This window comes from Loxodonta africana, chromosome 18, assembly GCF_030014295.1.
Source record: "Loxodonta africana isolate mLoxAfr1 chromosome 18, mLoxAfr1.hap2, whole genome shotgun sequence".
In the NCBI taxonomy this organism is placed as follows: Eukaryota; Metazoa; Chordata; class Mammalia; order Proboscidea; family Elephantidae; genus Loxodonta; species Loxodonta africana.
In genome coordinates, this window is record NC_087359.1 from 71,043,035 (window position 1) to 71,055,566 (window position 12,532).

The following is a 12,532-nucleotide window of genomic DNA, read 5'->3' on the forward strand; positions in this document are numbered from 1 at the left end:
TGTCACATTTATTTGTTCATTCATTCATTCTGTACATATTTATCAAGGTCTTAAAAACCAAAAACCAAACCAAACCCAGTGCCGTTGAGTCGATCCTGACTCATAGCGACCCTATAGGACAGGGTAGAACTGCCCCATAGAGTTTCCAAGGAGCGCCTGGCAGATTCGAACTGCTGACCCTTTGGTTAGCAGCTGTAGCACTTAACCACTATGCCACCAGGGTTTCCACTGAGCTCTCAGTATTTACTAAATTCTGAGCCATGCACTGGGGATACCAAGATCAGGAAGGTCTAGCCTGTCTGCAAGGAGCATGTTGTCTAGAAGGAAGAGACCCAGGGATGAAGCGCCTGGGGAGACCTGAGGGAAGGAGCAGGGAGATTTGTGGGGAACTCTTCATCCGTAACCGTTGAACTCTTTCTGGAAAGCTAGGTAGGAGTTTTCTGTGCTTCCAGAGGGAGAAGTATGATCCAGGCAGAGGGACCTGAACAAGCAAAGGCCCAGAGACCTGCAGCAGCACTGCTCATGGGGAACTGCAAGTAGTATGGGATGAGAATTAGTTACGGAGTTAACAGTTTATACTGGGTAAGTGGAGGATGGAGGGAAGGGGGAGGGTCGTGAACATGAGGCAAAGTTGTTTATTTAAGGCCCCCCCCGCCCCCCGCCAAGAACTTTTGGTCTGATAAGGAGGTCAAAGGAAGAATGGAAGATAGCAGCAGAAATGGTCTATACATCATCCGAAGGGTTCAGTGAAGCCAGAGGTCATGGAAACATCTCTGAGGGGCAACCCAGACCCAGGTCCCAGCCAACAATGTTGTGGGCTCCTTTGCTTGGTAGTATTAGCATTAAAGATTATTGTGATGGTGGGAGGTGTGTGTGTGCGTGCGCGTACACGCAAACACACGTGTGTGAGGCACTCTGGACAAGGGATGGGAGAGAAGAGCAACAAGGCTCTTGTTTAACCCCATCCATCCATTCACCCACCATCCACTCACCCACCTACCTTTCCATCTAGTCAATGGCATCTTCCTGTAGTGCCCTGACCCCAAGGTGGTTACTTATAGCAGAAGATTTTATTTGAGAAAGAAGAGGAAAGGTAGAGAAGGTAGAATCCAAATAAGCACCTTAAATGATGGGCTCCAAAGAAATCCAAAGGAACTTAGGAACACTGAAAATATGAAAATTTCTACCTGCCTTCTTGGAGTGGCTGCTGTGTATATAATGTCATACCTCTCGCCAGATAAACCAGTTCCACTGAGCCAGTAGCTGACACTCTTGAACCACAGGCCAAGTGGTTTGGCAGCTGTGGAATGTTTTTGGGGCTGTCTCCTCCCCAGGCAACAGGTGTGTGCTGTGTAGATGTCTTTTGCTTCTAAGATGATTTTTAAATTTAATTTCTGAATAAGTAATACATTTACTTGGTTCAAAAATCAAACATTGGGTTTATTGGGATAAACTATAAAGTGAAAATTCTCCCTCTGGTGCCCTCGTTTCTTCATTTCCTTCCCCAGCTAATCATTGTTACTGTTTTTTTTTAGGTGCGGGTGTCTCTTTCCAATTTCTTTATGTAAGGAAATATAAATGTAGATTCTTGTTCTCCTCCTTTCTGCACAAATTGTAGCATCTGACAACCAGGGTCCCACATGTTGCTTCTTCCCATTTGCCATTGTATCTTGGAGATCTTTCCCTGCCAGTTCTTAGAGTTCTTCCTTATTCCTTGTCCAGCTGTATGATATTCTACTTACCTTAAGTTGTATGGAAACCCTGGTGGTGTAGTGGTTAAGTGCTACGGCTGCTAACCTAAAGGGTCGGCAGTTCGAATCCGCCAGGCGCTCTTTGGGAACTCCATGGGGCAGCTCTACTCTGTCTTATAGGGTCACTATGAGTCAGAATTGACTCAACAGCACTGGGTTTTTTTTTTTTTTGGTTAAGTTGTATAGCCAGCCAGTCCCCTATTGATTGGCAGTTAGGATTTTCCCAATTTTGGGTTATTATAAATACTGCTGCAATTACATAACGTTGTATGTACATTTGTCACTGCCCATAGATGCGAGTATGCATGGATACTTTCTAAAATCAATAAATGAGTCCTTTCGAGGATAGGTTTTTAAAATAGGAATTGCTGGGTCAAAGTAAAAAGTTTGATAGATGTTGTCAAATTCCCCTTCGGGGGGGCTTTACTAATATACATTCCTGCCACAACTCACGTGCTTCCCCTGAGCCTCACCAGCAGGATTGGACGATCTAATCAGTATAAAACATTCTGGCAGCAGAATTTTAATTTGCGTTTCTTTCACAAGTGTGACTGAATAAATAGTTAAGAGTCATTTCTGTTTTCTTCTTTGAACCATCTTTTTCATCTAAGACAAACTATCTGAAAGGTTGAAGCAAACAGCTTCCCACATACATTGTAAAGTTTCTGGAGCCTTTGAGAAAATATATGCCTTTATTTAAAAAATAACTTCTTGACATTCTTTGAAAATAAAAGAAGTGCAATCTACAAGCCACTGCTGAACAATACGAAAACACTACAGGTATTTTGAAATAAACCTTTGGCAAACACAACAAAATCTGAAGACTAAAATCAGGTCCCCAGAAATTCATGACACTGTTAAGGCAGGGAGCACTGGTGGTGCAGTGGTTAAGAGCTTGACTGCTAACCGAAAGGTCAGTAGTTCAAATCCACCACCCGCTCCTTGGAAACCCTGTGGGGTGGTTCTTCTCCTGTAGGGTCACTATGAGTTGGAATTGACTCCATGGCAATGGGTTTTGTTTCACATTTTTGGTTTAAGGTAGCTTGACTGAGGTTAAAACAGGCTCATTTAGAGTCTTTTTAAAATTTACAATTTTTTATTCCTATACTAAATTTTTTTTTTCCCATGGAATCTATCTATATCCCCCCAATGGCGCCCTCTGCTCTTTTTTAGTCTTGAAAAGAGCACAAAGAAGCCCATGTCAGCTATCATTATGGCCCACATAGCTCCTGTAGGGGGATTCTATTGTCTAATGGTCCCCAAATGGCCTCTACTACAAAGGTTTCTGGGTGGCACAAACAGTTAAGCTCTTGACTACTAGCCGAAAGAAAAGTTGGTGGTTTGAACCCACCCAGAGGTGCCTCAGAAGACAAGCCTAGCCATCTGCTTCCAAAAGGCCACAGCCTTGAAAACCCTTTGGAACACACTTCTCTGCACGTATGGGGTTGCCATGAGTCAGAGTCAGAACTGACTTGACAATTGACAGCAACCACACAGGCATTTAGGAACTAGATAAGAGGCAGGTCGCTAATTTCTTTCCCCACAGAGAACAAACTCAGCAGAGAGAGTTATAGGTCATGGAAACCTCAGCTGTTGGCACACCTGGGGTGTGAACATGCATCTATTGAGAGGATAGCTGGAGGCTTCTGTTGTTCTTAATCTTATGGGGTTGACTTATAGGCCTCAATGAATAACAAATAGTTGTTCCTGAACGACTCTCTCCTCAGGCAACACCCAATCTGAGGCTTTCCTGGTGGTCTTCATCAAGCACTCCCAGCACAATCCAGGGTGGGATCTCTAGGTGACCAGGCCTTGTCAAGCAGCCAACAATTCCTGGGTCAGCATTCATTGGGATAGTAGCGTCCCTGACAGGCACATCTGTTTTCTTCCCCACCCTTCCTCACCCAGCCTGGGAATCCACCTCGGAAACTGGCCCAGCTGGTGTGGCCTCTAATGAATGGTTGGGTCATGAGGAGGAGGACTTGGGCTGGGAGGGACGTGGGAGACACCAGGGGTTAATTTGTCCACATAGTTCTCTGCTGACTCAAGTCTCAGCTCTCAGGCTTCGCCTCCATTCCCTGCCTTCCAGTTCACCCTTGAGAACGCCAAGATTCAAAATTGGGACCACTCCTTGGCCCAGGGGCCTTGGGAGACCTCTGACTCCAGTTGTGGGCCAATGGGCTGGCCTCAGCCTAAATCAATACATCTCTGTTTCCTGATGTGGCCTTAGCTCCCAGGAAGACCCTTTGCTGTTATGCCCCCCAGAAATCCTGGGTCATAGCCATGATCTGAGGCCAGCTTCTCCTTCAGGGAAGACCTTACAGGTCGGTCGTTTGGGGGCTGGGAGAAGGACTTGGAGGTGGGAAGGAGAGCCCGGCCAGGAGGGTTGTGGATGGTTGCTTTCAGCCCCTGTGCCACCCCTTCTGTTTGTTCCTGAGAGAAGCCACAGAATTCTGGGAGGGAATTGTAGCCTGGAGGAGAGAAGCCACTGGGCCCCATCCAGCAGGACATATTCGAGCAGACCTTCCTTATCCCCGGGGAGGCCCACCTAGCTTCCAGGAGCTCACCTGACAGGTAAGGTCTTCGCCTCAGGGCTGGTGATGCCACAGGAAAGTAGGAACCACCCATCTTCCCACTCTGCTTAGGTCCAGTTTAAAGGAAGGGAGGAGTATCTGCTAAGGATACTCACAGGGCCACAGCTGTGGGTTTTTTGGGGAGGCGGGGTGGGGAGAGGGTTTATCTGCACATTTTCACCTTGGCCCGGACCTGAGGTTTTCATTATACCCCAGGGCTCAGCTTCTGGTCTCAACTCTAGCCTCAGAGATCACCAGCCCCCAACCTGCCTGTCTTTCCTAATCCCTCTGCTGGGAATGAGGAGCTGGAGGTGGAGGGAATGCCGTGATACTTCCAATCTAACACCACCTCAACTGCCCTTCTCTGCTCCAGGTCCTCCCTCTGCCTGCCCACCCCATAGAGCTTGGTTGGACCAGGTCTGCACTGAGGGCCTCTGCCCCCTCCTGAACCACAGCCAGCCTGGCTGTGTGGAGCAGGACGGCTCCAAAAGCAGCTCTTGGCGGCCCCTTCAGGTGCCATCACTCATGCCTGCTTCCTCACCAGCAGGACCCAGGGCAAGATGGCGGCCACCACAGCCACCACAGCAATGAGGGTGATGAGCAGCAAGGCCCGCGACCGGCAGCAGAATGACCTGGTGGAGCTGGGTGCAGGAGAGGCCTCCGAGAGCTCTGCTAGGCTGCGCCGTGGCAGGACAGTGTCCTGCTCCCCCAGGGGCATCCCGTGGCGACTGATGATGAAGATCTGAGGCTCCCGGGGAAGGCCGGGCAGCAGGTCCAAGGGCAGCTGGGCACTGTGACTTGGGCTGCCTGGCAGCCTCACTTGGCTTGGAGGTGGTCTCCAGACATGCTGGGAGATGGCCAGGGGGTTTGTGTGGCCCAGAGTGTCCGGCAGTGGCACAGAGGGCAGGCCTATGGGCACAGCCAGGGTCTGGGAGCTCTTGTCCAGCATGGAGGGCCAGCGAGAACTCTTCTTGCTGAGGAAGGTGACGTAGCGGCAGATGGGGCAGACGATGGTCCTCTGGACCTGCCCGTCCACTTGAGTGGAAAGCAGGTACTTGACAAGGCAGTCATGGCAGAACGTATGGCCGCAGCTCAGTGTCCGGCTGGCACCCTCCAGATCCCGGAACTTCTCGTAGCACACAGGGCACTCGCTGCCCGAGCTCTCCTTGCTCTCCCCTTCCGACATGGCCACTGTGAGAGGGCAGAGCCCTTAGCTGTGGGAGGGAAGGGCTGTGAGCATCAGCGCATATTGTCCTCCTCCCCTCCCTCCTCCTAGCTCCCGCACACTTCTGCTTTCACTGTCTTGTCTCCTTCTCTTGGCCCTCTTCTGTCTTTTTCTCCCACTCTTTCCTTTTCAGCTGCTTCTCCTCAGTGGCCTACCAGAATCAAACCAAGGGAGGAGCCTGAGACCCTTAGGAGGATACAGGGGGAGCTTCTGGGAGGCAGGATAGAGAGATCCCAGTTACATCGGAGGGAGGGAGGTGTGTGGAGTGTGATGAAGGTGTAGCCTCATATGAACCGTGACATATAAAGATGGTGAGGTCACCACCTCGCTTCTTCCTGGTCAATACAGGAAGTTAAGGGAGGAGGACCTAGCTCCCAGGGGAAGCAGGTGACTAAGAACATGCATCCCCAGCCTCAGCCCAGCCCCCAATTTTGTCTGCACCCAGAATGGCTGTTTTCCAGAAAAGCCTCAGCTACTCAACCTCCCTGCTCAGCTGGTGCTGGCTGAAGGTCCCCAGTCGTCGGATTGCGTTCCTCTGTGCTAAGCGTGGCTATAAAACAATGACTGCTTTAAAAATAAAACCCAGAACTTACACATCCAAATGCCTGCTGTCCCTCTACGTAGTCCCGCCAGGGAGTTGTAGGCTCATACCTCCACCCACCGTGGCTCAGTCGTTCTTGAAATTCTTTGGAAAGGGCTGCCTGAGCCAGGGGGAGAATCTAACCTCAGTGAAGGCAGCTTTTCATCCTTCGAGGCTATGTCTGGTATTTTGGAAATGGCCAACAGTCACCGGAAGCCAAGTCTGGTGAGAAAGTAAATGAGTGGTCAAGAGGCACTACACTGTTTTAGGCCAAAGATACAGGGTAACTAGTTAGGTTTAAACACTATCTGAGATCCCAGAGATGTTTTCAGCTATGGTAGAATTGTTGGATTAAGTACAGTCCTTCCCAAGATGATTTTGAAGGGAAGAACTATTTCGGTATGTGGTGAGGTTCCAGCGTCTTCATTTAAAAGTCCCCGGTATCACAACTGTGTAGCCCACACCCGTCTAGAACAGCTTCTTTAGAAGGAACGGTGGAAGCATCAGTTAACCTGGACAGAAGACCCCTGGACACATGGACAAAATAGACTGTGTGGCAGCCCCAGACCTAAGAGATGACATGATAATGGAAATGATATCAGTTAAAGATGAAAGACGTGCTACAGAGATCACAGATCTTTTGGAAGCTCTCGCCTCCCTTGGCTTGATTCCAAATCCATTTTGCCAAGTTGAAAATGTCCCATAACTGAGAAAGAGCAAAAATTTGTAGAGGTGGAAATAGGGGATCTGGGGCTCTGGAGGCAACTCCAAAACCCTTGGAGGAATTTTCCAGCCTTGGTCTCTAAGGGGGTCACTGTGCCCCCCCACCCCAGGCTGGTCTAATATGTGGGGATATAAGAGCTCAGACTCTGGAGCCTGAGTCCTGTGTTCAAATCCTTGATCTATCCATTACTGTCTGTATAAACTTGGGCAAGTTGTTTAACCTCTCTGAGTCTTAGCTTCCCATCAGTGAGATGGGATTGATAATAATAGTGATACCTTCCTCTAATACCCTTGTTGGGGGTATTAAATTAATACAGGTGGAGAGTCTGGCATATAAGTGCTCAGTAAATGCTAGGTGTCATTGGTAAGGCAGGCTGAGGACTCACATTCTCATCCAAATGGACTTGGAGACCCCTGTTATGGCTCTGGAGGCATCTACGCTCCCTCCTTCCCCTCTCACCTCCAGATACTCCTTATTATGTGGGTGACTAAAGTCACACACCTCTGACGTAGAGACAACTCACCTGTCTCTATGGAGTAAGTGAACAAGATGACAGTAGATTAGGTAAGAGCTGGGCAGTGGATAAAAATTAAGAGGGTGACACCAGTGTTTCTCAGTAGCTTTAATTTCATAACGCACTTGCCAAGGTCTAAACAAAAAGGGGCCATTGTGAGGCTGATCGCGATTTTTTTAGGCCAGCTAACTGCTAACAAGTTCCCCTGCATTTCATAACTCCCCACAGCTGAACTGTATGCTGGCAATTCATCCATCCATCCATCTGTCCGTCCGTCCGTCCATCCAATTAGTCAACAAATATTTATTGAGCACCTATTACGTGCTAGGTACTAAGCTAGGCATTGGGGATAAACAGTGATCAAGAAAGCCCTTCATGAAACTCAAGAGCCTAATGGACATTTCTAAGTTTTATTTTCTAGAAAAAGATTTATTTAAACAATTTTTTTCAAAGGAGGAATAATGATCAGTAGCTTATGTTGTTTGGGTACCTGAGAAATTGTTATCAAGATAGGCAAGAGAGTAACAGAGGATAGATGAGCGAACATAAGAGGAGGAAGGAGTCCCCCGGTAGTGCAAACAGTTAACACACCCAGCTGCTAACTGAAAGGCTGGAGGTTTAAGTCCACTCAGAGGTGTCGTAGAAGAAAAGCCTGGCCGTCTGCATTTGCAAATCAGCCATTGAAAACCCTACGGAGCACAGTTCTATGCTGACACTCACGGGGTTGCCCTGAGTTGAAATAGACTTGATGGCAACTGGTTTAGGGGAAGAAAGGACTTTAGAGGTCACTTATTCAAGCCTCCTAGCTTTATAGACTAGCAGACCCAGGTGCAAAGAGGGGGAAGAGACTTGTCTGAGGCCACTCAGGAAGGTGATGAAGAGAGAGCGGCAGAGAGAGAAGATTCCATGGATGAGAGGGGGCATTATCAGACTTGGCTGATAGATTGGGTGGGCAGGTCTTAGCCCCATCAGGAAGCAGTATCCTCCTGGGGAGGTGCACGGGAGGAGGAGAGAGCCCCTGACTCCTTGTCTGGATTTGAGGAAAAGCAAAAGTGATCCAAGGATGCAGATAGCATCCCAGGCCCCACTGATGGCCCATCCGGGCAATTCTTTCTCCTGTGCTTCAGGGCAGGCTTGCCGCTAACACTCGGACAACGCCGCCCTCCCTCCTCACCTCCTCTCACCTCCCTTTCTCAAGTCTTTCCCTGACCCCTCCCTCCTGGCGTCCCTCCCTTTCTCATATTTCTATTTCATTCCCCATCCTTGAGTCCCTTCTATGGGCTAGGCTGTGTCTTGGGTGCTGGGGCAGGGGAGAACACAGCGGAAGAAATACAAGGAACATCTAGTCTGGGCACAAGATAGTTAAGTAACGACCCACGCATTATATACCAGAAAGCATCCCTTTGGTACTTTAGGAGACTGGGGGAGGGCTGGGCGGCCTTCCTAGCTGAGATGGGGCCAGTTGAGCTCATAGTAAATAATTATAACAGCGACCATTTATTGAACACTAATTATGTGCTTGGCATTTTGCATCCCGTCCTCATTTAGCCCTGACGACGACTTTGGGAGGTAGACATTATCTCCATTTTACAGATGAGGGAACTGAGGCTCAGGGCTTAAATTAAGTAACTTGTTCAAAGTCGCACTGCTAGAATACGGCAGAACCAGGCTTCAAACCCAGGTCAGGCTGACTGCACAGCCCATACTATCTACCCACCACCTCTAAGGAGGGCTCCATGCGCCTCCATGGGGAGCACTCCAGACCTTGGTCAAAGAAAGTAGTAGATAAAAAAGCACAAGTGGGAAAATGGCTACCCTGTAGAGCGAACCTAAACAGGGCTGTCTCTCTGGGCGCCTGTGAGGCAGGAAAGACAAGGGCTGGTCCAGGGGAGTTGACCTCCTGAAGCCCCAGTGCCCAGCCTCACCCACAACAGCAACCCATCTGGAGAGCTGGTGGGAAAGGACAAGCTATCAGCCCAAGGAAAGTGCCCCCCACCCTGGGACTGTGGGCTGGAACAGAGTGACATATCGGGCACCCAGGCTTCCCTCCTGGAGCCCCAGTGCAAGGCCCTATAGCTTTGGCCCTGTCCACTGCCACTTCTCCACCCAGAGACCACCTATGCGTGTGCACGCACACACACAGACTTACACACACACTCACACAGACACACACTCAGACTTATATAAACACACTCACATACACACTCAGCTTACACTCACACACACACAGACTTACACATGCACAGAGTCTTTCACACACATACATACACACACGGACTTAAACACACTCACTCAGACTTACACTCACACACTCACAGACTTACACTCATGCACACAAGTACTCACACACGCCTGCATCACTTGAGTTTCAGTTTAAAATCTTGCCAAGATGTGACTGGCATCCCCCCCTGGATCCCATGTTCTCCTCCCGCTGCCAGGCCCCCAGACTCACTTTGACTAGGATCAGAGACAGCAGCATCCGCCTCTCTACCCAGGGCCTCAGTGGAGCAGATGGGAGCCACTGGAGGTGTCAGGACAGGCAGTAGGATCTCCTCTGTCTGCTATCAGTACAACTGGCTGGGTGCAGAGGCATTTCCTAATGACTGAGCAGGTCGGGAGGACAGCGCCAGGAAGTGAATGTCGCCTAACCCGTTTGAGGCCAGGAGGCTCTTGGCATTGCCCAGGGGTTTGGCAGCTGTCAGAGTCAGGTGACCTTGACGAGGATGCTAAGAGAGGAGCCCCCGGTGGGTGCTCGAGAGGGCATAGGGTCTCACAATGGAGGCAGTGACTCAGGACCCCTTTGACTGAGGCTCCTGAGGGATGGATTACCCCCCTCCCAACAATAGAAAAGTCATCTCAGTCCTTCCCACCCTCCTGGGCCCATTCCAGAGATCCCAACCCCCTCCCCCTGGCCCCAGGCACAGGGTAAAGGGGTCAGTATATATAACATCCAAAGTTATGCACAAATATCTGTGTGATGTGCCTGTGTGCATTCACCATTCATCAAACACCCAAAGGGGCTCGGAATCCCAAGAGACTAAACACACTGGTATAAAAGTTGTGCAAAACCAGTAAAATACGTACATACACACATGCGTGCATACCCATAGAAAGAGGTCCCTGATATCATATGAAATGAAAGCAGGTTTCAGAACAGTATGTTTAATATGATTGCATTTATGAAAATGACAATAATGTTGTGGTTAGTTGCTGTGGACTCGGCTCCGACTTGTGACGGCCATATGTGTAACAAAATACTGCTCAGTCCTGCACCATCCTCACGGTCGTTGCTACGTTTGAGTCCGTTGTTTAGGCTGTTGAGTCAATCCACCTCACTGAGGTTTCTCTCGTTTTCACTGACCCTCCACTTTATCAACCACAAGGTCCTTTCCTAGCACTTAGTCTTTTCCTTATGATATCTCCAGAATACATGAGTTAAAGCCTTGCCATCCTTGCTTCTAAAGAACATGCTGGTCGTATTTCTCCTAAGATCGATTTGTTTGTTCTCCTGGCAGCCCATGGTATATTTAATATTCTTCACCAACACCACAGTTTAGATACATCAATTCATCTTCTATTTTCCTTTTTCATTCTCCAGCTTTCACATGCTTAAGAGATGATTGAAAAGACCATATATATTAATATTTATAGAGAAAATCTGGAAGAAGATACACCAAATAGTTAATAGTAGTTATTTCTGGAGGGACTTTCTAAGTCACACATTTCTGTAACATTTGATTTTTTCACTCTGAATGCATTTCTTTGTAATGAAAAAAACTAATAAAGTATATGGCAGGAACAAAGCTGGGGGGAATTGGAAACCTTCCTGGGGGACTCCCAGCCCTCTCATGACTGGTGGTGGAGGAAGTTCCTGGATCCCAGGGCCGGCCAAGCATGAGCGTGACCCCAGAGGCCGACCCAGGACCCCTCGCCCCCACCTGACCTGCCATGGCCTCTCCCCCACCAGCCAACCCCATGGCTGCCTTGAAACAGGTTGGGGAGGAGAGTCAGGGCAGTGCACCCAGTCACCTCACCCGGGGGCATGGAGATGGTGGTTATCAGCTGTCCTGATGGTCTCTGGGGTTCTTTTCCTGGGAGCCGGATGTGAGTAGTCCCAGATAGGATTGCCAGATTTCAGAAATAAAAATGCAAGATCCCTGGTTCAATTTGAATTTCTGATAAACAATGAATCATTTTTTTCAAAAAGTATTATTTGTTCATGTTACTTTATTCTTTAAAAATAAATTTTATTTTTTAGAGCAGTGTTAGATTTATAGAAAAATTGAGGAAACATTGCAGAGAATTTCCCTATACCGCTCACCCCAGTTTCCCTTCTTGACATCTGGCATCTGGCATCAGTGTAGCACATTCGTTACAATTCATGCAGCAGTACTGATACCTTACTATTTACTAAAGTCCATAGTTTATTCATATTTTCTTCTTTTTTTTAAACAATAAATAATTTTTAGTGTAAGTATGTCTAATGCAAAATTTGGAATATAAAAACCAAACCAAACCCATTGCTGTCAGGTTGATTCTGACTCATAGCGACCCTACAGGACAGAGTGGAACTGCCCCACAGGGTTCCCAAGGAGCGCCTGGTGGATTCGAACTGCTGACCTTTTGGTTAGCAGCCAAGCTCTTAACCACTGCGGCACCAGGGCTCCATTTGGAATATACTTATACTGAAAATTATTTATCTGAAACTTGAATTGAACTGTGCATCCTGTATTTGATTTGGCAAATCTTGTCTCAGAGGGCTCCCAGATTTCTCTCCCCCTGCTAGGAGCCCATTGCCAAAGATCCCTTAGGCAGCTGGCTTGTAACTCTGCCTAGGGCTTCCTGGGTGTTCCTGAAACAGAATCTCAAAGACTTCAGTATCAACAGCCCTTGTGTCCCGGAGAGGAGACTCAGCTAGGTGGAGCAATCCTTAGACTCAGACTTGTGTGATGTGATGTGTGGGGTGATCAGAAGTCCCAAGGTCCCAGAATCTTTTACACGGGCCATGCTGTGAAGCTTGACTCTGAAGACTAATTCTAGTATATAAATATTTATTATCATAGTCTGTCATGGTTTCGTGTTCCCAAAACAGGATTCCACTTTACATGTGTCCTGTCAACAGTCCTCGACTCTACCAGCTGAGATATGGAAGGGTGCACAGAATT

The 12,532-nt window shown here is 48.3% G+C and overlaps 1 protein-coding gene across 1 annotated transcript; it reads right to left on the minus strand.

Moving 5' to 3' along the window:
- Positions 1–528: 528 nt before the first annotated feature.
- On the minus strand, positions 529–6,687 carry RNF222 (ring finger protein 222). The gene has a single exon (XM_023556442.2). The coding sequence runs from the start codon at positions 5,508–5,510 to the stop codon at positions 4,848–4,850; it is 663 nt and encodes a 220-aa protein (XP_023412210.1). The 5' UTR covers positions 5,511–6,687; the 3' UTR covers positions 529–4,847.
- Between the last annotated feature and the right edge of the window lie 5,845 nt (positions 6,688–12,532).

Excerpts from the sequence above, each read along its gene's own strand:
- RNF222 (XM_023556442.2), bottom strand. The coding sequence starts at position 5,510 with ATGTCGGAAGGGGAGAGCAAGGAGAGCTCGGGCAGCGAGTGCCCTGTG.